The sequence below is a fragment of the Mobula birostris genome, chromosome 12 (assembly GCF_030028105.1).
Source record: "Mobula birostris isolate sMobBir1 chromosome 12, sMobBir1.hap1, whole genome shotgun sequence".
Lineage (NCBI taxonomy): Eukaryota > Metazoa > Chordata > Chondrichthyes > Myliobatiformes > Myliobatidae > Mobula > Mobula birostris.
The window spans coordinates 67,158,465-67,184,297 of record NC_092381.1 but is presented as its reverse complement, the minus strand read 5'-3'; the positions used below and the strand labels follow the sequence as shown (position 1 = coordinate 67,184,297).

Below are 25,833 nucleotides of genomic sequence, written 5' to 3'. Positions count from 1 at the left end.
ATTTGTTAGAGCTATCGGGAAGGGTTTAAAATAATTTGGCAGAGGGGTGGGAACTGGAGTGAAGGGACTCAGGATAGGACGGATGGTAAAAATGCAAAGATGGTCAGACTGTCATGAAAGGCAGCGAGAGGATAGAATAAAATTGCAGCCAGCAGGGTGAGTATCAGCAGCTTGCAGCTTGCAGCGGCCACTCCAGTGGTGATGTCTGTTATTTGTCAAGTAGGGTGCCGTGCACAATCCTGATTTGATGGAGACGGACGTGAGAGCACGGAGGAACATCTGGTGAAACTTCTAAAATGCCTGCTTCGCTGCTGCTGCTACTGTGTGGTCCAGAATCTCCGGAGGGGAAGGCCCCGAGTCCTCGGCTTTGCTTGTTGCTCGGCAGCCAGGGCGGTGTCGAAGCGCTCGGCAGAGGATGGTGCTCGGAGAGGCTGTGTCAGAGGGGCTGGTTGGAGGCTCAAAGTTTTTGGACGGACTCAGAGTCTGCTGCGGTTGGGTGCTTCCAATGATGCTGCATCGGCAAGTTTGTGGAGCTTGGAGGTTCATAGCAGGGAGAGTTTCTCCCTTCTGCTGCCTGCGTGAGATGATGAGGCTATCGGGACTTTGAGACATTCTTTTACTGTGCCTGTGGTCTGCTCTTTATCAAATTATGGTATTGTTTTGCACTTTTGCAACTATATGTTATAATTATGTGGTTTTGTCAGTTTTAATCTTGGTTTGTTCTGTGTTTCTTGTGATATCATTCTGGAGGAACGTTGTATCATTTTTAATGCATGCATTTCTAAATGACAATAAGCGAGGACTGAGTGTCCTCATAATCTAATCAGTGCAATAGAGATGCAAAATCAAAAAGGGGTAGCAAATGCAGCACTTAAAGTATTATATCTCAATGCACGGAGTATAAGAAATAGGGTCAATGATCTTATTGCACTTTTACAGATTGTACGATGTTGTGACCATCACCGAATCGTGGCTGACGGATGATTGTGGTTGGGAGCTGAATGTCCAAGGTTACATGTTGTATCAGAGGGACAGAAAGGTTGGCAGAGGGGGTGGCATGGCTCTGCTGGTAAAGAATGGCATCAAATCAGTAGAAAGATGTGACATAGGATCAGAAGATATTGAATCCTTGTGGGTTGAGTTAAGAAACTGCAAGGGTAAAAGGACCCTGATGGCAGTTATATGCCGGCCTCCCAACAGTAGATGGGATATGGACCACAGATTGCAAAGGAAATAGAAGAGGCACGTCAGAAGGGCAACGTTATGATAGTCATGGGAAATTTCAACATGCAGGTCGGGAAAATCAGGTTGGAAATGGTCCCGAGAGAGAGTTTGTTGAAAGCCTACAAAGTGGCTTTTTAGAGCAGTTTGTTGTTGAGCCTACTAGGCAATCAGCTATACTGGAATGGGTGTTATGTAACAGAACACAGAACATAGAATAATACAGCAAAGTGCAGGCCCTTCGGCCCACATTGTTGTGCTGACCCTCAAACCTTGCCTCCCATATAACCCCTCACCTGAAATTCTTCCATATACTTAATAGTCTCTTAAACTTCACTAGTGTATCTGCCTCCACCACTGACTCAGGCAGTGCATTCAACGCACCAACCACTCTCTGAGTGAAAAACCTTCCTCTAATATCCCTCTTGAACTTCCCACCCCTTACCTTAAAGCCATGTCCTCTTGAGCAGTGGTGCCCTGGGGAAGAGGTGCTGGCTGTCCACTCTATCTATTCCTCTTAATATCTTGTATACCTCTATCATGTCTCCTCTCATCCTCCTTCTCTCCAAAGAGTAAAGCCCTAGCTCCCTTAATCTCTGATCATAATTCATACTCTCTAAGCCAGGCAGCATCCTGGTTAATCTCCTCTGTACCCTTTCCAACGCTTCCACATCCTTCCTATAGTGAGGCGACCAGAACTGGACACAGTACTCCAAGTGTGGCCTAACCAGAGTTTTATAGAGCTGCATCGTTACATCGCGACTCTTAAACTCTATCCCTCGACTTATGAAAGCTAACACCCCATAAGCTTTCTTAACTACCTTATCCACCTGTGAGGCAACTTCCAGGGTCTGTGGACATGTACCCCCAGATACCTCTGCTCCTCCACACTACCAGGTACCCTGCCATTTACTTTGTACTTTGCCTTGGAGTTTGTCCTTCCAAAGTGTACCACCTCACACTTCTCCGGGTTGAACTCCATCTGCCACTTTTCAGCCCACTTCTGCAACCTATCAATGTGTCTCTGCAATCTTCAAGAATCCTCTACACTGTCTACAATACCAACAACCTTTGTATCCTCTGAAAACTTGCCAACCCACCCTTCTACCCCCACATCCAGGTCGTTAATAAAAATCATGAAAAGTAGAGGTCCTAGAACCGATCCTTGTGGTACACCACAGAGTCACAACCCTCCAATCCAAATGTACTCCCTCCACCACGACCCTCTGCAAATATCGGAGGTGATTCAGGAGCTTAAGGTAAAAGGACCCTTAGGAGACAGTCATCCCAATATGATTGAGCTCAACTTGAAATTTGATAGGGAAAGAGTAAAAGTCTGATGTAGCAGTATTTCAGTGGAGTAAAGGAAATTATAGTGGTATGATAAAGGAGTTGGCCAATGTAAACTGGAAGGAGATGCTGGCAGGGATGACTGCAGAGCAACAATGGTGTGAATTTCTGAGAAAAATGAGGAAGGTGCAGGGTGGATGTATTCCAAAAACAAAGAAATACACAAATGGCAAGATAGTACAACCGTGGCTAACAAGGGATATCAAAGCAAATGTAAAAGCAAAAGAGAGGACATACAACAAAGCAAAAATTAGTGGTAAGACAGCGGATATTGGATTTTCTGAAACATTAACTGGTTTTATTTTCCACAGAGACTGCCTGACTGGCTGAATTTCTGCTTTTTCTGTATTTGCTTCAGATTCAAGTATCTGCAGTTTTAACTGCTTTCTACTACTACTGAATTTTCCGTTTTTTAACAGCCTTCCTTGAGGTTCAATTGAGGTTCAGTGGCATATTTTGTAACAGTTGTAAGGAAATTTGCTTAGACTGTTTTGAAAAATCAACTAGTTACTTTTTTGTACTCTGCTAATTGCCTTAGCCTCGTCTAGTCTTTTTATGAAAAATTAAATCATTTTCATCTTGGTTTACTTATGAAAAACCTTATGTTTGTGCATTTCATATTTCTTTCCGTGCTATTTTATATTCGTTAAATTTGCAGTGCTCCACATGTTAGTAGAGTTCAATTCAATTTATTCTGTGCAACTCCAAACTAACTTCAAAATCAGCAATTCTGATAGTTGCACCTCCTCTAAGAAATCAAGGAAGTGAAAACTGTGGACATCAGTCATTCATTTAGTCTTGCAGTCTTGATGGTGTAAATAACCCTAAATAAGAGAGGTGAAATAGAATTTAGTGCCCAAAATGTTAACCTGAAAATGCATTATGTTTTATGAAGTACAGAGATGTTAGAATGGAGAGAATAGAAAAAGGTGTTAAAATGTGTGCTAAGAAGACCAAGGATCAATGGCAAATGCCTGCATTTTGATCATGATACTGTAATGGAAAAAAGAACTTATTTGATAAATTATATTAGATTTAACATTAACAATAAATAATTTCACATTAATGATAAATTATATTTTGTTCCATAAGTTAACCATGGCAAATTATTAATTATGTACAATATTGGGGCAAATACTAAATACCTGCAAGGTGATGAACTAATTTAAACACCAAACTAATTACAACGAAGTGAAATAACTCACCATGTCAGCTGTCATCATGTTTGCCACAATATGAGTCACAATTTTTCCAGAAGGTCGCTGGCCTTTCCGACGTCGCAGTACTCGTGGGAAAAAAGGTCCATGTGCTCTGAAAAGGATAATAAACACAATCTACTACTTTAACTCTATAATATTAAACAGCATAATCTTTAGAGTTTAACATTATCCTTAGAGTTTTGCAAATTGGAAAAACAGTGGCCTTAAAATGTTTGGTGCCTAGTAAACTTCATTTCATTGTTGTAAACAAATAACTTGTTTATTCCTAAAATAATGAATTAAAGAGTTTGTATGTGATTGCACAAGTCTTTACCAATTGCAGAGTGAAAACATTCCTTTATGTGATTAAAAACTGGTAGATTAGGAGATTAAATTGTTGATTTGGATGGGATGACATAAATTCTGGGGGAAGGGGTGTTGTGGAATAGATTTCGTTGGAGGTGAAGTTCAGCTTGGTGGAGGAATGGGATTGCTTACAGAGGAAGTAAGTGGAAGTTCAATGATGAACTGCTAAGATTGAGAGTCAGGGAGCATGAGAGTCAGGCTTGCAATTAGACCAAAAGGAATGGTGGGCATAAGGGGTGATAAAGGAGGGTATTGAGATCAGAAGTTGGTTGAGGTATCCTAGGAAGAATATTTGCAAGGTGCAAGAAACTTAAGAAAATCTTAAATATAAGAAAATCTTATCCAAGGAAAGTGCTCAGCAGGGGATCTTTGTCCTAGGATATCTCAGAACAATATGTTTGAACAAACAGTAAAGCAGGTCTTACGTATGTTGCTAAAATCTTCTTTTGAATGAACAGAGCTTTGACCAGCAGCCAATCCAGACATCAGAAGTTTGGAGAGGCGGGGCCTTCAATCAGGTCCACTGTCCAAGGACAAAAGGGTTGTGGCAGCTTAATAGATCTTTGACCAGTGACCAATTGGCATTTGGGATTGATTAGTAAGAGCAAAAAGTAGATGAAGGCAGGGGCAAGCGCAGTGGCCATCATCACAGCACCCGTTGTCTGAGTAGACATAGCCAGAGTGGTGATCTCAAGGCTTTAGCTCTTCGAGGCTTCACTCAGAGAAAGCAAAGGAATGAAAAGCTCTTTTTTTTTTGTTTTCTTTATTTCTGCTCAGCTAGGACTGTAGGGATGACAGGCAGAATAGTGAAATGCTCCTCTTGTGGGATCTGGGAAAGCAGGGAGACCTCCAGAGTCCCTGACGACTACAACTGCGAGAAGTGCATTCAGCTGCAGCTTTTAACAAACTGCGTTAAGGAGTTGTATCTAGAACTGGATAAACACTGGATCATATGTGAGCCTGAAGATAGGATATGTGATAGATAGGACATATAGAGGGGTAGACACACCCAAGGTGCAGGACACAGGAAACTGGGCATCAGGAAGGGGAAAGGGGTTAAGGGAACCATGCAGAGTACCCCTGTGGCCATCCCCCTAAACAACAGGTATATGTTGTTTGGATTCTGCCGAAGAGAAAGACCTAACAGAGGAAAGTCGTAGTAGGCGAGTCTCTGGCACTGTCTGCCTTTATGACTCAAAAGGGAAGGGGGAAGAAGTGGCACTCTGTGATAATAGGGGATTTGTTAGTTAGGGGAATGGACAGGAGGTTCAGTGGGCGAGAATGAGACTCCCAGATGGTATGTTGCCTCCCGGGTGCCAGGGTGCGGGATATCTCAGAACGAGTCCTTAGCATTCTTAAGTGGGAGGGTGAACAGCCGTGGTCCATGTAGGTACCAATGGTATGTGATGGATGTGCGATGAGGTTCTGCATCGGGAATTCAGACAGTTAGGTGCTAAGTTAAAGGGTGGAACCTCCAGGGTTGTGATCTCAGGATTGCTACCCATGCCACATTCTAGTGAGGCCACAACTAGGAAGATTATACAATCTAATATGTGGCTAAGGAATTGGTGTAGGAGAGAGAGCTTAAGATTTTTGGATCATTGGGCTCTCTTCTAGGGAAGGTGGGACCTGTCCACAAGGGATGGCTTGCACCTGAACTAGAGGGGAACTAATATCCTAGCGGGAAGGTTAGTTAATGCTGCACGATGGGGTTTAAACTAGAGTTACAGGGGGATGGGAACCAGAGTACCAGAATAGTTAGTGGAGAAGTTGTGAAGATATTGTTAAGACCTCACACAAAGTTTGGAAACAGAAGGATAAGCATGGTGCTACTAGTATCCTGAGCTGCATATATTTCAATGCAAGAAGTATCGTAGGAAAGAAGGTAATAGTGCTGAAGATGAAGTAGCTGATTTAGAAATAGAGGCAATGAGTAGTGAGGAGAGGCTGTTGATAGGGCAAAATTGTAGTAAACAGGATGAGTTGCAATGTAAAAGGTGGAAAAAAATTGAAAAGGGTGAATACAGGACTGAAGATGTTGTATTTAATGCAACAATACACGGAGTAAGGTAAATGAACTTGCAGTACAGTTGTAGATTGGCAGGTATGATGTTGTAGGCATAACTAAATCAAGGCTGAAAGAGTATTATAGCTGGGAGCTTGATGTCTAAGGATACACATTTTATCAAAAGGACAGATGGGAAAGTTACCAAATCATGAGAAAGAGATTACATAGGGGTGGAAGATGTCAAATCATTGCGGATAGAGCTAAGGAACCGCAAGGGTAAAAAGATCCTGATGGGAGTTGTATACAGACCCCCAAACAGTAGTAAGGATGTGGCCTACAAATTACAACAGGAGATAGAAAGTACCTGCTGAAACAGCAATGTTAAGATAGTCACTGGGGTCTTCAATATGCAAGGAGATTGGTAAAATCTGGTTGGTGCTGGATTCCAGGATGGGGAATTTCTAAAGTGGCTACGAGATGGTATTTTAGAACAGCTCGTGGTTGAGCCCACTATCAGCTATTCTGGATTGGGTACTGTGCAATGAACCAGGATTGATTAGAGAGCTAAAGGCTAAAGAACTCTTTGGGAAAAGTGATCATAATATGAGCGAATTCACCCTAAAATTTGAGAATGAGAAGCTAAAGTCAGATGTATCAGTATTACAGTGGAGTAAAGGAAATTACAGAGGTATGAGAGAGGAGTTCGCCAGAAACACTGGCAGGAATGACAGCAGAGCAGCAATGGCTGGAATTTCTGGAAGCAATTCAGAAGGCACAGGATATACATATACATCCCAAAAAGGAAGAAGTATTCTAAAGGAAAGATGACACAACTATGCTAACAAGAAAAGTCAAAGCCAATATAAAAGCTAAAGAGAGAGCATATAATAGGGGAAAACTTAGTGGGGAAGTTAGAGGATTGTGAAGCTTTTAAAAGCCAACAGAAGGCAACTAAAAATGTCATGAAGGGAAAAAGATGGAATACAAAGGTGAGCTAGCCGATAATATTAAATAGGATACCAAAATATTTTGAAGATATATTAAGTGTAAAAAGAGAGGTAACAGTAGATATCGGATCACTGGAAGATGATGCTGGAGAGGTAGTAATGGAAGACAAGGAAATGCTGGATGAACTTAATAAGTATTTTGCATCAGTCTTCACTATGGAAGAGTGCCAAAAGGTCTTCCATAATGGTCAAGAGCATTTGGGGGGCAGAAGTAAATGAAGTTGCCATTACTTAGGAGAATATGCTTGGGACACTGAAAGGTCTGAAGGTAGATAAGTTATCTGGAACAGAATTCTACACCCCAGGGTTCTGAAAGAGGTGACTGAAGAGATTGTGAAGGCATCAGAAATGATCTTGCAAGAGTCAACAGATTCTGGCATGATTCTGTAGGATTGGACAATTACAAATGTCTCTCTACTCAAGTAGGGAGAGGGGCAGAAAAAAGGAAACTATGGGCCAGTTAGTTGGACCTCGGTGGTTGGGAAGATGTTGGAAATGCTTATTAAGGACAAGGTCTCAGGGTACTTGGAGACACATGATAAAATAGGCCATAGTCAGCATGGTTTCCTCAAGGGAAAATCTTGTCTGACAAGTCTTTGAAGAAATAACAAGCAGGATAGACAAAGGAGAATCTGTTAACGTTGTGTACCTAGATTTTCAGAAAGCATTTGATAAAATGCCACACGAGGCTGTTTAACAAGCTAGGAGTCCGTGGTTTTATAGGAAAGATTATAGCACGGATAAAGCAATGGCTGCTTGGCAAGAAGCAGAGCACGGGAACAAAGGGAGTCTTTTCTGCCTGGCTGCCAGTGATTAGTGGTGTTCCACAGGGGTCTGTGTTGGAACCAATTCTCTTTATGTTATATGTCAATGATTTGGATGATGGAATTCATGGGTTTGCTGAAAAGTTTGCAGATGATATGAAGGTATGTGGAAGGGCAGGTAGTTTTGAGGAAGTAGAGAGACTAGAGAAGGACTTGAGACAGATTAGGAGAATGGGCAAGGAAATGACGTGGGATACAGTGGCAGTAAGTGTGTAGTCTTTTATAGGAGAAATGAAAGGGTACAAAAGGACTTGAGAGTCCTTGTGCAGGATTCCTTAAAGGTTAATTTGCAGGGTAAGTCTGTGGTGAGAAAGGCAAATGCAATGTTAGCGTTCATTTCAAGAGGACCAGAATATAAAAGCAAAGATGTAATGAACCTGGTCAGGTGTCAGATCTCTCAGCGGAAGAGCATTTTGGAGATAGTGATCACAATTCTATCTCCTTTACCACAGTATTGGAGAAGGATAGAAGCAGACAAGTTAGGAAAGCGTTTAATTGGAGTAAGGGGAAATATGAGGCTATCAGGCAGGAACTTGAAAGCATAAATTGGGAACAGATGTTCTCAGGGAAATATACGGCAGAAATGTGGCTAATGTTCAGGGGATATTTATGTGGAATTCTGCATAGGTACATTCCAATGAGCCAGGGAAAGGATGGTAGGGTACAGGAACCATGGTGTACAAAGGCTGTTGAAAATCTAGTTAGAGAGCCCTGCTTGCAACCGATGGGGTAACATCTTTTTGAACTTGCTCCTACCTTATCTATCTTATTGTTTCCTACCAGTTTTTTGAAACCTTACTATAAATCTCAGTATTGCTGTATTATGTCTTTGAGAAAGACTAAAGCCTCTGCAAAAGAAAAATAAGATGACTCTCCAACCACTTTGGAATCAATTGGAGATTTTCTTAAAATACAAAGAACAGAACTTTCTGACAAATTTCAACAGCTTAACATCAAGTGGGATGCTATTCAACAAACTCTAATCGAACATGATAAGCGAATTAAGGAGAATAATGAAACTCTGTTGATACTGGAAGTGGACTTAGAAAACATGAGCAAGCTCTGCAAAAAATTATCATTATCTAACGAAAAATTAACAAAGAAGATTGCCAACCCGGAAAGCAGAAGCAGAAGGAACAATCTACGTATTCTGGGTCTTGAAGAATCAATTGAAGGTGCCCACCCCACGGAGATTTTGCAAACTTTCTGAAGCAGCTATTCCCCGATTTATTGCTGTCTGTGCTTAAGTTGGACTGCACCCACCGGTCACTGGCCCCAAAGCCAAAGTCGGGGGAGCGACCTAGGTCAGTTATTCTGTGTCTTCATGAATTTCATACTAAGGAGCTTTTAATCTGTCATACCCGTTGAGTAGGAATGATCAATTACAATGGGAAAATGATCAGATTTGTGGAAGATTATACACTGGAGTTTATGGCTGAATGTGCCAAATATAAAGAGGTTATGTCGCTGCTTTATAACAAAGCGTTTAATCCCTCCCTTTGCTTCCCCGCACGTCTTAGGATTGTTCAGAAAAATGGTGTGCAGAAATGGCTGGAGTTGGTTGAAGGCGCACAGAAGTTTTTGAAAACAGGAGATTTTAATTGTGTTATATCTCTTACAAGAGCAATTATGTTTTTAATGTTGGATAGAATAAGGTTTTAATAAACTTACGTTTTGACCGTTTATATATCTTGCTTTTGGATATTTTCTTTGATATTTTTTATTACTTTACTCTTTTTTTCTGAGGTTTTTCTATACTTTTATTGAAATTGTTAAAATGAATCCTCTTATGTTTTGGATTTCTGATCTAAGTTTATTTTGTCTGCTTTCTCCTGGTAGGAACATAATATCGTTGAATGACTGCCAGCAGGATTTCTTTGGGAGGGTTGCCTTTAGGGTTTAGCATGCCCTCTGTTCTGTGGCCAACTTTTTTTTGGCTTTGGGAGGGGAAGGGGGGTGGGGTTTCTTTTTCCTCTGGAAGCTGGGTTGGGCTACCATCCAAATTTTCTGTTTGAGTACCTTATCTTACACTTCGTTCTCTGGTTCTAATAATTTATGTCAGATCTTTTAACTCTTCTGTTAATTAGTATTTAAAATGAATTGAAATATCAATTTACTTAGTTTTAATATGAAAGGGTTAAATCATCTTGTGAAACAGAATAAGATTTTTGCTTATATTAAGAAGTTAAGGGCCCCCATTATTTTTCTACAAGAAACGCATGTACATAGTTGTGACAACACACGCCTTTTTATTCGGTGGAGGGGTTTACAATTTCATTCTTCAGTTAGAGCAAAATCTTGAGGGGTCTTGATTTTTATAGACAATACAATTTCTTTTGTTGAACATAAAGTTCTCTCTGACCCTAATGGGCGATTTGTCATAGTGCCAGGGAAAATAGATAATATATTAATTGTATTTGCTAATGTGTACGCCCCCAATCTGGATGACCCAGGACTTTTTGAGCATTTCTTTTCATTCCTCCCAGATTTGAGTCTTTATTCTTTAGTGATGGGAGGAGATTTTAATTGTTGTCTAGACCCAGTATCAGATCGTTCTTCTCCTAAATCAGCCACATCTAATAAATCAGCTTTATTTATTCAATCCTATCTAATGAAATGTGATATTGTTGATGTCTGGCGTTTTTTTCACCCCGCAGAAAGGGAGTATTCATTCTTGTCTCATGTCCGTCATTCCTATACAGTACCAGGATTGATTTCTTTTTATTGATAGTCAAATGATCCGATTAGTTCGATCCATTGAATATAAAGAAATAGCTGTATCCGACCATTCTCCTGTATTTCTATCTTTAAATCTTCCTGGTTTCACTCATATGAATAGATCCTGGTGTTTTAATTTAACTTTGTTATCTGATAAGGACTTTCTAAAATTTCTGGGGAATCAAATTACTCTTCTTTTCTGAAAAAAAAATACGTTGGAAGAGACTTCTAGTCTCATCATTTGGGACGCTTTTAAGACATATATTAGAGGACAAATTATCTCCTATACTGCATATATTAAGAAAAAAGCTAATAAAGAGAGAACTGACTTAGTTAATCAATTAAAACAATTAGACCAGAAATATGCTTTGGCACCAGACCCTGAACTACACAAAAGACATTGAAATTAAAACTAAATATGATCTTCTTATAATGTATCCAATTGAAAGCCAACTTTTAAAAGATAGAAGCCAATTCTATATAAATGGGGAAAAAACTGGTAAACTATTGGCTAATCAATTGAAGATCTTTATAGCTAAATGGCAATTTAAAGAAATTCGTAAAACCAATGGTGATTTGACAACTGAACATTTTGAAATAAATGACACTTTTACAGAATTTTATTCTAAACTGTATAGTTCTGATTTTGTTAAAGATAATACTGCAATGAACAATTTTTTAGACCAATTAAATATTCCTGGACTTTCGGTTGATAATCGAAAGCAGTTGGATCAACCCATTTCTCAGGAGGGAATCACTGAGGGTATTTTTTGGATTAAATTACTTTACTTATCTCCCTCTGCTCGGGTCCTTACTTACTTTCAGAATCCTAAACCAATTAAACTCCAACGTGGAACCAGACAAGGATGTCCGTTGGGCCCTTTGCTTTTTGATTTGGTATTAGAACCTTTAGCAATTGCCTTTCGAGAGCCTAAAGATATCATCGGTATCTTAAGGAAAGGTACTATTCATAAAGTTTTGCTTTATGCTGATGACCTATTGCTTTTTATATCTAATGTTACAACTTCTTTACCCTCTATGTTTCTTTTACTGACTAATTTTAGTCCGTTTTCAGGATATAAATTGAATTTACATAAGAGTGAATTGTTTCCTTTAAACAATTTGATACCATCCGATATTAACCTTCCTTTTAAAATTGTAAGAAAACAATTTACATATTTGGGTGTAACAATCATTAAGAATTAGTCATAGTCACACTTTATTGATCCCGGGGGAAATTGGTTTTCATTACAGTTGCACCATAAATAATAAATAGTAATAGAACCATAGATAGTTAAATAGTAATATGTAAATTATGCCAGTAAATTATGAAATAAGTCCAGGACCAGCCTATTGGCTCAGGGTGTCTGACCCTCCAAGGGAGGAGTTGTAAAGTTTGATGGCCACAGGCAGGAATGACTTCCTATGACGCTCTGTGCTGCATCTCGGTGGAATGAGTCTCTGGCTGAATGCACTCCTGTGCCCATCCAGTACATTATGTAGTGGATGGGAGACATTGACCAAGATGGCATGCAACTTAGACAGCATCCTCTTTTCAGACACCACTGTGACAGAGTCCAGTTCCATCCCCACAACATCACTATTCAAAGAATAGTTATAAAAATCTATTCAAAGAAAATGTTCTATCCTTAATGAATTATGTGAAAAGGACACTTTCTAATTGGTTGCCTCGCTCTTTATCATTGATTAGTCAAATTAATTCTATTAAAATGAATATTTTACCTAAATTTATATACCCTTTTCAAGCCGTACCTATTTTTATTTCTAAGTCTTTTTTTGTTCTTTAGATTCGATTCTTTCTTCCTATATATGGAAGAACAGAAAACCCCAATTAAATAAAGCCCACCTTCAAAAAAATTAAAAAGAATGGAGGCCTTGCTCTACCCAGTTTTAGGTTATATTATTGGGTAATTAACATACGAAATGTCACGTTCTGGTTATATTATATTAATCGTGAGGATTGTCCAATATGGGTCTTTTTGGAAGCCAACTCTGTTACAAAATTTTCTATTATTTCTCTTCTCGGCTCCTCTCTTCCTTTATCTTTAAATAAATTAACTGACAGTTTGGTGGTTAAACACACTTTGAGGATCTAGCTACAGTTTAGAAAACATTTCGGTTTATTGAGATTTTCTCTTTCTAGTCCTATATTTTCTAATTTTTTTTAAACCATCTACGACCGATCTGTTTTTTTAGAGAATGGGATAGATTAGGCATTAAACAATTTCAGAATCTGTTTGTTGGAGGGCTCTTTCTTCTTTTGAGCAACTCTCAGTGAAATATAACTTATCAAATACCCACTTTTTTCGATATCTACAGATTAGAGATTTTTTAAGATCTAAACTACATATATTTCCTACCAGCCTGGAAAAGAACATAATAGATGTAATTTTTAATTTGAAACCTTTTGATAAATGGCTCAATATCTTATATTTATGGTCTGTGGTTGGGACTGAAAATGGCTCCTTTAGACAAAATTTTAAAAGATTGGGGAAAGGATTTACAGATTTCATTATCTGATGAGACCTGGAGGGCTATTTTTAAAATGGTTAATTCTTCATCATTATATGCTTGTCATTCCCTCCTACAATAGGGCTCATATGTCTAAAGACAAGCTCTCTTGCTTTTTTGCAGATATATCTCCTTATTATGACAGATGTAATAATGGAGAGGCTTCATTAATTCATACGTTTTGGTCATGTTCGAGCCTTGAAAAATATTGTTAAGATGTATTCCAAACTTTTTCTGTACTTTTTGAAGTTAATTTTAAGCCCAATCCTTTGACTGCCTTATTTGGTATTGTTGAGGAAAGAGCTATAATTTTGGAGCCTTCTCATTTGTGGGTACTGGCTTTTATTTCTCTTATGGCTAGGAGGGCGATCTTGCTTAAATGGAAGGAGGTTGCCTCCCCCCCCCCCACACATGCTCAATGGTTATACAATGTTATGTCATGTTTAAATTTAAAGAAGATTCGTTGTTCAATTTCTGATTCTAATCAAGATTTTCAAACGTTATGGGGACTTTTTCTGAACTATTTTGAAAATCTTTGAATTGTTATTGTTATTAAAATATAGATCTGGGCTATTATTATAAAACACTATATGGTACTTTTTTTTTTTGTTTGTTATTTTTTACCAACCAGCTTTGTCTTGGTAGTGGGTGCAGATTTTTTTAATAATATAATTAACCATATTATTGTATTTCATAATTCAATTTATTTTATTTGATTGATCATGAATATGGAATACCGTGATTATATCAGTGTGATTTATATATAGTGCATTATGTGCTACCTTATTTTTTATTTATAATAAGAATCCTTATGAATTCTGTATTTAGGTATATGAAATTTAATAAATATATTGGAAAAAGAAAGAAAATCTAGTCAAGAAGAAAAGCTTACGAAAGGTTCAGAAAACCAGGTAATGATAGAGATGTAGAAGATTATAAGGCTAGCAGGAAGGAGCTTAAGAATGAAATTAGGAGAGCCAGAAGGGGCCATGAGAAGGCCTTGACGGGCATAAGGAAAACTCCAAGGCATTCTACAAGCAAGAGGACAAGACGTGAGAGAATAGGACCAATCAGGTGTGACTTTGGAAAAGTGTGTATGAAACTGGAGGAGATAGCAGAGGTACTTAATGAATACTTTGCTTCAGTATTCACTATGGAAAAGTATCTTGGCGATTGTAGGGATGACTTACAGCAGACTGAAAAGCTTGAGCATATAGATATTAAGAAAGAGGATTTGTTGGAGCTCCTGGAAAGCATCAAGTTGGATAAGTCACTGGGACTGGATGAGATGTACTCCAGTCTACTGTGGGAGGCGAGGGAGGAGATTGCTGAGCCTCTGGCAATGATCTTTGCATCAATGGGGAGGGGAGAGGTTCCGGAGGATTGGAGAGTTGCGGATGTTGTTCCATTATTCAAGAAAAGGAGTAGAGATAGCCCAGGAAATTAAAGACCAGTGAGTCTTACTTCAGTGGTTGGTAAATTGATGGAGAAGAGGCAGGATTGATGAACATTTGGAGAGGCATAATATGATAGGAATAGTCAACATAGCTTTATGAAAGGCAGGTCATGCCTTATGAGCCTGATTGAGTGCTTTGAGGATGTGACTAAACACATTGATGAAGGTAGAGCAGTAGATCTAGTGTATATGGATTTCAGCAAGGCATTTGATAAGGTACCCCATGCAAGGCTTATTAAGAAAGTAAGGAAGTATGCGATCCGAGGGGACACTGCTTTGTGGATCCAGAATTGGTTTGCCCACAGAAGACAAAGAGGGGTTGTAGACGGGTCATATTCTGCATGGAGTTCGGTGGCCATAAGTGTGCCTCAGGGATCTGTTCTGGGACCCCTTCTCTTCGTGATTTTTATAAATGACCTGGATGAGGAAGTGGAGGGATGGGTTAGTAAATTTGCTGATGACACAAAGTTTGGAGGTGTTGTAGATAGTGTAGAGGGCTGTGAGAGGTTACAATGGGACATTGATAGGATGCAAAACTGGGCTGAGAAGTGGCAGTTGGAGTTCAACCCAGGTAAGTGTGAGGTGGTTCACTTTGGTAGGTCAAATATGATGGTAGAATATAGTATTAATGGTAAGACTCTTGGCAGTGTAGAGTATCAGAGGGATCTTGGGGTCCGAGTCCATTGGACACTCAAAGCGGCTGCGCAGGTTGACTGTGTAGTTAAGAAGGCATACGGTGCATTGGGCTTCATCAATCATGGGATTGAGTTTAGGAGCCGAGAGGGAATGTTGCAGCTATATAGGATCCCGGTCAGACCCCACTTGGAGTACTGTGCTCAGCTCTGGTTGCCTCACTACAGGAAGGATGTGGAAACCATAGAAAGGGTGCAGAGAAGATTTACAAGGATGTTGCCTGGACTGGGGAGCATGCCTTATAAGAATAGGTTGAGTGAACTTGGCCTTTTTTCCTTGGAGCAACGGAGGATGAGAGGTGATCTGATAGAGGTGTATAAGATGATGAGAGGCAATGAAGGTGTGGATAGTCAGAGGCTTTTTCCCCAGGGCTGAAATGGCTAAGAGAGGACACAGTCTTAAGGTGCTTGGAAGTAGGTACAGAGGAGATCTTAGTGGTAAGTTTTTTTACGCAGAGAGTGGTGAGTGTATGGAATGGGCTGCCAGCGATGGTGGTGGAGGCGGATACGATAGGGTCTTTTAAGAGACTCCTGGATAGGTACATAGAGCTTAGAAAAATAGAAGGCTATGGGTAACCCTAGGTAATTTCTAAAGTAAGTACATGTTTGGCACAGCATTGTGGGCCAAAGGGCCTGTATTGTGCTGTATGTCTTCTATGTTTCTACGTGATGTTGAAACTTTATAAAGCATTGGTGAGGCTCACGGAGTATTGTAAGCAGTTTTGGGCCCCTTATCTTAGAAAAGATGTGTTGAACTGGAGAGTGTTCAAAGGAGGTTCCCAAAAGTGATTCCAGGATTAAATGGCTTGTTATATGAATCGCGTTTGATGGCTCTGGGTCTGTATTCGCTAGAATTCAGAAGAACGAGGAGGAACCTTATTGAAACCTATTGAATAGTGAAAGGCCTTGATAGAGTGGATGCTTCCAATGCTGGGAGAGTCAAAGTCCAGGGGACACAGCCTCAGAATAGAGGGGTGTCCTTTTTGAACAGTGATGAGGAGGAATCTTTCAGCTAAATAGTGGTGAATCTGTGGAATTCTTTGCTACAGGCAGCTGTGGAGGCCAAGTCTCTATGTATATTTAAGGCAGAGGTTGATAGATTCTTGATTGGTCAGGGCATGAAGGGATACAGGGAGAAGGCAGGAGACTGGGGCCGAGAGAAAAATTGGATCTGCCATGAAGAAATGGTGGACAGACTCAATGGGCAAATGGCCTAATTTAACTCCTGTATCTTATGGTCTTATGGAGTGGGCAAATTATTTATGGGCCAAGAATGTACAGGCAAAAATCAATAGGGTGCAAGAATGCCCAGGGACATCTGTTTGCATTAGTGCATTTGATGCAATCATAGAGACTGTATCATGCATATAAACATGATTGAAATCCCAGTCCAGCATTCCCTTCCGTAGATGGATCAAATCTTCTTTTGAAGAAATCTACCTTCGTTTGAAATTCAATAATCAGGATTAAGTCTTTTTTAATTTCGTGATGTTAATTGTTTTATCACAGCTCTCTTTACAATAGTGTGTTTCATGTATTTATTGATAATATTAATTGGCACCATAGTAGAACTATTCACACATCAGCTGTTTAGAGATTCTGATAAAATAAACACTGTTTAGATACCTTACCTAATATTTGGTTCAGCAACTGAATAATACCGAAAAAAGGAAATAAACTTAGAAGATACTAGACAACGGGGTAACCCGTTGGGGCACCCTTTGAGAGAAGGGTAGTGCAGTCTGATGTGACCAGAATGAACATTAATTTTTCCTGAATGCTATTGGTATTGCTTTGCTTTGGAAACTGAAGTAGAAAATCTCAGTTTATTAAAAAAGAACGACGCATCGCAAAGCAAATATAGCTCCTCCTCGTTTAATGTAGGACACTTTTGATGGCATCATTTCTGGTTTATCTGCCACCCTTGTGCCTTTTGTTGTCATTCTGGAGACGTGCAGTCCTTTCATCCCCCATCTGTTCATCTCCTCTGCTGTTTGCTCTTTGTCTCTGATCCTGGAGACGTGCATTTCTCAGCTCCTTTGTCTATTCCTCTCTCCTCCTTCTGTACCTGTTTTTGTCATTCTGGATACCTGTAGCCCTTTCATCCCCATCTTTTCATCTCTTCTGCTGTTTGTTGTTTGACTCTGATCATGGAGACGTGCATGCCTCTCCTCCTCTGTCTCTTCTTCGCTCATCTTTTTTTGTCCTGGCTCTTTGATCCTGGAGTCGTGCAGCCCTGGTCTCATCCGATTCTTGTTCTCTCCCTCGTCTTGCCGCTTCCCGACGACGTTCTTAACCATAATGTCCCCCTTCCCTTTCCACGTGGCATAATTAGGCTGACCATTTTTTTACCCTAATGCTGGATAGAAGATACAAAGCAGTAACACCAAAGGATGCTGCTTATCCTTGATGATGTGGCTGGCACTCTCCTAAGTGGATGTGATATAGTCACCGCTGTCCTTTTACTGCAGCAAAGGGTTTAATGGGTGTCTCAAAGTACGTCAATACAATAAGATTTAATTATCTCTTATTGATGGGTGGCAGTTAGAACTGTCCCAATCCTGCACATGCTGATGGTGATTAGCAGAATGCGACCCCTCGAAATAGAGCTGCCTTGCCCTTTTGCTCCTGTAGGTGTCGCTGCTGAGGCTGGCCGTGTGCATGCATCGGGCTGTTGCGTCCCGATTTCCATGATGACGGATTGGCTCTCGGGTTAAAGTGAGCCTGTTGATTTTGGAAAATGAGCAATTTTATACGAATATATAACCCTGAACTTTGCCTGCATTCTATAAGTTAGTGCATTTTAATTCGATTTAGCCAAAAAAAAAGTGCCGCTGTAATGCACCGTTCGCGCTAATTGGAGGTCACAAACAGACAAACAGGCAGACAGAGCGTGAGAGTTTTAGTAGCTATAGATAATAGCTCACTGGGTTTAATGACAGTCTGTAATTAAAACTCATGATCCAAACCTTCAAACCAGTTGGAAGAGGAACTGTCTCAATTTCTGAACATTCCAGTTGTTTTGCAATGTTGAAAAAAGATGCCATTATAAAACTTCAAGCTTGCTAATTCAAAGGTATCAATTTGAGTTTTGTTGCAAGTTCTTAAATGCTTGTAGAACCTTAAATAAGAGTATAATTTTCCTTGTCTCTAACAGTGAAGTAATATATTCAAGGTTCAAGTAGAGACTTAATAGATCCTCAGGATTTTCACATACAACTGTAAAAATACTGATGAAGTATGTTTATAACAGAAAGGTGGTATTTTTCACACAATAAGCAAACTAAATTGGAAAATGCATCGAGCAAAATGTGGCAATGTGATCATAATCAGCATATGAACCACAGGATCAAGCTGTAGTATAAAAATAAGTGTAATGAACTTGCCTAAATGCCAATCTATCACCTTCCTTCTTCGACTAATGGGGTTTCCATTCCTCTACCATTGATGCTGCCCTCACCCGCATCTCCTCCATTTCCCATACAGATGTGCTCACCCCATCTTCCCACCATTTTAAGTGATAGGGCTCCTCTTGTCCTTATCTACCACCCCATAAGCCTCCGCATCCAACACATCGTTCTCAGCAACCTCTGCCATCACCAGAGGGATCCTACAACCAAACATACCCTTACCTGCCCCCTCTCTCTGCTTTTCTCAAGGATCACTCCTTTTGTGATTCCCTTGTCCAATCATACCTCCTTACTAATTTCCCTCCTGGCACTCATCCCTGCAAGCAGCCGAAGTGCTACACCTGTTCCTTCACCTCCACCCTCGCCTCCATTCAGGGCCCTAAATAATCCTGCCAGGTGAGGCATCACTTCACCTGTGAATCTGCTGGGGTCAGCTATTGTGTCCAGTGCTCCTGATGCGGCCTCCTCTACAATGATGAGACCTGTCGTAAGTTGGGGGACCACTTCAACGAGCATCTCCGTTCCAGCTGCCAAAAGTGGAACTTCCCGGTGGTCAGCAATTTTCAATACGAATGACATTCCCATTCTGACATGTTGGTGCATGCCCTCCAATTGTGCCAAGATGAGGCCACCCTCAGGGTGGAGGAGCAACACCTTATATTCCATTTGGGTAGCCTCCAACCTGATGGCATGAATATTGATTTCTCCTTCAGGTAAAAAAAACTTTCCTTCTCTCCCCTTCTATCTTCCCTTACCTCTTCTCACCTGCTTATCACCTCATCCTGGGTCCTCTTCTCCTTTGGTGATCTCTCCTCTCCTATTGGATTCCTTCTTCTCCAGTCCTTTCCCTTTCCTACTCACCTGGCTTCACCTATCGCATTCTTGTTATCTTTCTTCCCCTCCCCCACTTTTGAATTCTGGCATCCCTCCCCTTCCTTTCCAGTCCTGAAGAAGGGTCTTGGCACAAAACGTTGACTGTTTATTCATTTCCATAGATGCTGCCTGGCATGCTGAGTTCCTCCAGCATTTTGTGCCTGTTGCGTTAGATTTCCAACACCTGCAGAATTTCTTGTGTTTAAGTATCAATTTCCTTCATATTTTTGTTTACTGTGTAGGTCTACATGACTTAATTTTTACATTGGCATCATTATTTTCCCTCTATATACAGGTTTCCCCCGCCACCCGAAGGTACAGCGTTCCTATGAAACTGTTCGTAAGCCGGAATGTCGTAAAGCGAAGAAGCAATTACTATTTATTTAATATGGAAAAATTTGTGAGCGTTCACAGACCCAAAAATAACCTACCAACTCATGCCAAATAACACATAAAACCTAAAATAACAGTAACATATAGTAAAAGCAGGAATATGATAAGATAAATACACAGCCTATATAAATTAGAAATACTTCTCTACAATGATTGCCTGCACTGTTCTCCATAGCGAAAATCTCACGCAAGCGCTCTTGGCAGAAACATGGCGCAAGCGTTCTCCAGTAACCTTTAAGCTATGAAGCTGCCAAATCATACCAAATAACACATAAAAATACACAGCCCATATAAAGTAGAAATAATGTATGTAGAGTGTAATATCACTTACGGGAATCGGGAAGACAGCGTCGAGCACACTGATGATGGTGTGTTAGGCTGAGTCGTCGGAGGCTGGGGTGGTGCAGTGGTCCCCACCCCTCCGGGCAGCGAACTGATACCGATCCGTGGAGAATGCAGTGGTCCAGCAGTGGCCGGGACGCACCCAGCACATCTTTAAGAAAAAAGCCGAAATAAATTAGCAATCGCCTCTGATCTGGGCCGACATTTATGTGCCAGGCTTAGCTTATTTCGGCTTTTTTCTTAAAGATGTGCTGGATGCCTCCCGGCTACCGCTGCATTCTCCGCGAATCGGTATCTGTACGCGGCCCGGGCGTTGGGACCACTGGGGTGGTGGGACACGGGGGTGTCATCTCATCGTCAATCAAGGCAGGCAGGTTATCTTCTTCTATAACTGCCTGCCTCGATGTCGAAAGTCGAGGTTCGTCGTCTGCTGTGGCTGATGTGGAAGGCTTGAAAAGCGACAGCATGCTTGACTGCTTAGCCTCGCGCATTTTTCTATCATACAGTTCTTTGTAAGCACTCAAACCATCTTGCAAATATGCCCTAAATCGACATACCCGTTCAAAATTAAAGTTGTACTTTATCATTGCAGCGAAAATCTCACACAGTTGCTTCACGTTCAGTTCCTGGAGGACTTCACTTTCACTACTGCATTCGGTTTTGATTGTTATCCTTTCCTCTTCCAATTGCATCAGCTCTTCATCTATCAGTTCTTGGTCATGGGATGCCAAAACCTCTTCAACATCATCTTCGTCAGCTTTCACAAGCCAAACTAACTTTGTCCTTGCTTCGTTCACCACGATCGAAACGCTTAATTATGTCTAGTTTTACACTAAGTGTAACACCCTTACGAGCTCTTTTAGGCTTTTCCAATACCTTAGAACTCATCTTTCTAACGGCTGCTCACAGGCACGTGTTTAAGCAAGGCCGGCGAGAATGTCATTCCGAATCCGGGGGAGAGCGGCTGCTTGGGGCACGCGCGCGCTGCTTTTTATCGCATGTTACTTTCTTCGTGCACTGCTTTTTCCATGTGCTGCCTTTTTTCGTAACAGTGAAAACACCTTCTGTTAGGGAAAACAAGTAACTAATGTAGGTCTTTTGTAGCAGCAAGGTTTCGTAAAGCGAACGTTCGAAAAGCGGGGGACACCTGTAATTATTCATTTGGGCTAAAGGGAAAACCACAATACATTCTACTTAGATTACATAGAATAGAGAAATCTTTAGCACATTACAGGCCCTTCAGCCCACCATGTTGTACTGACCATGTATCCTACTCTAGAAACTGCCCAGAATTACCCTACCACAGGGTTCCCCAATTAGTTTTCCACAAGGGCCAAATTATGTCAAGCATGCCAAGCCAAGGGCCAAAACATCCAGGGTTTTTTTTCATTGCACCAGTAAGTTGTTTTATGGGAAGATGTTGTTGTTGCTGCTTTTACCATTAGCAGTAGTAGTAGTAGTAGTAGTAATTTAGGCCTGGGATTCTCAAAGCCTGTGTTATGGGTCACACAAGAAAAAAAATGCACCTTAAACAAAATAAGCCCAAAACCAACCATTTAATTATGACTCTAGCTATCACAACTGTTAGCTGTCACATTGAGAACTCATCTGGGACACACGCACACACACACACACACACACACACACAGTACAGTAAGCATGGTAGTCTTCACCACTTCTCTTCCACATACAGTTTTAATAGTACTGCCTTTTCCACTGTTTCTGTTCTCTCATTTAATCTATTTGTTCTTTTTAATTAAGCTATGTAGCATTTGAAGTATGAAGTGTAGCTATAAATGAAATTATCAGTATTATTGCTGTTGTAATATTATTATACCACAATAAGATTGACAAATGGAGAAAAATAAATTGATTCACTCACCAATCAGTGAGAGAAGTGACAGTGACAAGATGAAGCAATCCTTCTGATATTGGGCCTGTATTCTGCTGTGGCAATCCTGAGGCACTGGCCAAGATGTGCATTGGATAGTCTGTTTCTGTCCTGGTTCTTGATAGAGTTCATTGAAGAAAACAATGACTCACATATGTACGTGGAGGGGAACAGTGTGAGTAGGACATTGCAATAGCTCTCGTGTTTTTGAATTGAGCTTGGGGAACCACGTTGATCCAAATGTCACTCACCCCAATGTCCTTGTGTTGTGCTTTGAGCAAATCAGTGTTCCCATTTCCAAGAACTCCATCTGAAGAGTTGCCTCATCTATGGAAGGCACCAGCCTTTTGGCCTCTGCAGTCCACTGGCCATCAGCTGAAATGGAGAACGGCTGTCTCAGGAAGAGGAGGATGTCACCTGAGAGTTCAGGGGAGCTTTCAAATCATTGCATGAAGTTTTCTGCCAGTCTCGTCACGAAATCCTTCATCATTGGATTCTCCCGCATCTCGTTCTTCTCGCAATGCTCCCGCAGACGTGGAAAGTGCAACTTTCTCTCGTGAATATTTCTCTCCAAAAGGTTCAGCTTTGACCGGAAAGCTTCAATCACCTCGTACGTGTCCGCAACAGTGTGGTTGTTGTCTTGTAATTGCAAATTAAGTTGATTTAGATGAGACATGATGTCACACAAAAAAAGAATGTGTGCCATCACCTTGTCATTTAAAAACCTCTTAAATCCTTGGGCTTTTTGGCTCTGCAGGCTGGATAAAAATGACACAAGCTCATCGCGCAGGTCACACACCCTCTCCAACACACGGCCTTTGCTCAGCCAGCAAACATTATTATGCAGCAAAAGATCTTTGTGTTCCGCTGACATTTCCTCCAGCAGTGCTCTGAAAAGGCGATGTTGCATACTAGAACTCTCATAAATGAAATTTACCAGTCTCATCACAGTATCCATCGCCTCTTTCATTTCCCCACACAGTTTAGTGCACAACACTGATTTGTGAATAGTCATAGTCATACTTTATTAATCCCGGGGGAAATTGGTTTTCGTTACAGTTGCTCCATAAATAATAAATAGTAATAGAACCATAAATAGTTAAATAGTAATATGTAAATTATGAAATAATTCTAGGACCAGCCTATTGGCTCAGGATGTCCGATCCTCCAAGGGAGGAGTTGTAAAGTTTGATGGCCACAGGCAGGAATGACTTCCTATGATGCTCAGTGTTGCATCTCGGTGGAATGAGTCTCTGGCTGAATGTACTCCTGTGCCCACCCAGTACATTATGTAGTGGATGAGAGACATTGACCCAGATGGCATGCAACTTAGACAGCATCCTCTTTTCAGACACCACTGTGAGAGAGTCCAGTTCCATCCCCACAACATCACTGGCCTTACGAATGAGTTTGTTGATTCTGTTGGTGTCTGCTACTCTCAGCCTGCTGCCCCAGCACACAACAGCAAACATGATAGCACTGGCCCACCACAGACTCGTAAAACATCCTCAGCATCGTCCGGCAGATGTTAAAGGACCTCAGTCTCCTCAGGAAATAGAGACGGCTCTGACCCTTCTTGTAGACAGCCTCAGTGTTCTTTGACCAGTCCAGTTTATTGTCAATTCGTATCCCCAGGTATTTGTAATCCTCCACCATGTCCACCCTGACCCCCTGGATGGAAACAGGGGTCACCGGTACCTTAACTCTCCTCAGGTCTACCACCGGCTCCTTAGTCTTTTTCACATTAAGCTGCAGATAATTCTGCTCACACCATGTGACAAAGTTTCCTACCGTAGTCCTATACTCAGCCACATCTCCCTTGCTGATGCATCCAACTATGGCAGAGTCATCCGAAAACTTCTGAAGATGACAAGACTCTGTGCAGTAGTTGAAGTCCGAGGTGTAAATGGTGAAGAGAAAGGGAGACAACACGGTCCCCTGTGGAGCCCCAGTGCTGCTGATCACTCTGTTGGACACACAGTGTTGCAAGCACACGTACCGTGGTCTGCCAGTCAGGTAATCAAGAATCCATGATACCATGGAAGCATCCACCTGCACCGCTGTCAGCTTCTCCCTCAGCAGAGCAGGGTGGATGGTGTTGAACGCACTGGAGAAGTCAAAAAACATGACTCTCACAGTGCTCGCTGGCTTGTCCAGGTGGGTGTAGACACGGTTCAGCAGGAAGACGATGGCATCCTCAACTCCTAGTCGGGGCTGGTTGGCAAACTGGAGGGGATCTAAGTGTGGCCTGACTATAGGCCGGAGCAGCTCCAGAACGAGTCTCTCCAGGGTCTTCCATGATGTGGGAGGTCAATGTCACCGGTCTGTAGTCATTGAGGCCGCTGGGGCACAGGGACGAGGCAGGATGTCTTCCACAATACAGGAACCCTCCGGAGCCTCAGGCTCAGGTTAAATACATGGCGAAGTACTCCACATAGCTGAGGGGAACAGGCTTTCAGCACCCTGGTACTGACATCATCCGGTCCTGCAGCCTTGCTTGGGTTGAGACGTTTCAACTGTCTTCTCACCTGTAGAGCTGTGAAGCCCACTGTGGTGGTTTCATGTGGAGAAGGGGTATAGTCATGAGAGCAGGGTGGGGGACTGTGAGGAAGGGTAGGAGGGGAGAGTGGAATATGTGTTGGTTGGGGGCCGACAACAGATGGCTCATGTGTGGGATGGGTAGGGGCCACGCTGTCAAATCTGTTAAAGAACAGGTTAGGTTCATTGGCCCTGTCCACACTGCCTTCCACTCCTCTGTTGCTAGTTTGCCGGAACCCAGTGATGGTCCTCATCCCCCTCCAGACCACTCTCATGTTGTTCTGCTGGAGTTTCCACTCAAGATTCCTCCTGTAGCTGTCTTTAGCCTCCCTGATCCTGGCTTTCAGGTCACTCTGTTTTGCCCTCAGCTCTTCACTATTTCCATCTCTAAACACCCTCTTTTTAGTGTTCAGGATGTCCTTAATGTCCTTTGTCACCCATGGCTTGTTATTTGAATAACAAAGGACAGTTCTTGTCGGAACATTGCAGTCCACACAGAAGTTGATGTAATCAGTGATGCACTCTGTGAGCCCATCAATATCCTCTCCATGTGGCTCACAGAATGCCTGCCAGTCTGTCACCTCAAAGCAACCCTGGAGTGCCTCATAAGCCTCCTCCGACCATTTTCTCACTGCCCTTGAGGTTGCAGGTTTACTCTTCACCAGAGGCACGTAACAGGGTTTTAGATGCACCAGGTTGTGATCTGACCTTCCCAGTGGGGGGAGGGGAGAGGAGCTGTATGCATCCTTAACGTTAGCGTACATCAAATCCAGAGTCCTCTCCCCCGTGGTTGTACAGCTCACATACTGCGTGAAGTTGGGCAGTGTTCTAGCCATGATAACCTGGTTGAAGTCACCAATGAAATGCCAAGAGTGTTGGGTTAACAGTGGCAAACCTGCTTACCAAGCCCTTGTGTTGTCCCACCATTGATGGAGCCCCATTGGTGAAAACGGACACAATTTTGCTCACATCCAAGCCATTCTTCTCAAAGAACTGTGTCAGTTTGTTAAAAA

General features: G+C 41.5%; 1 protein-coding gene across 1 annotated transcript in view; it reads right to left on the bottom strand.

Annotated features, from left to right (window-relative positions):
• Positions 1–25,833, bottom strand: part of LOC140206233 (testicular spindle-associated protein SHCBP1L-like) — a 128,828-nt gene that overhangs the window by 45,836 nt on the left and 57,159 nt on the right. The window contains exon 6 of the mRNA XM_072274551.1: positions 3,777–3,882. Coding sequence (XP_072130652.1) covers positions 3,777–3,882 — 106 coding nt within the window. The remainder of the gene's footprint in view (positions 1–3,776; positions 3,883–25,833) is intronic.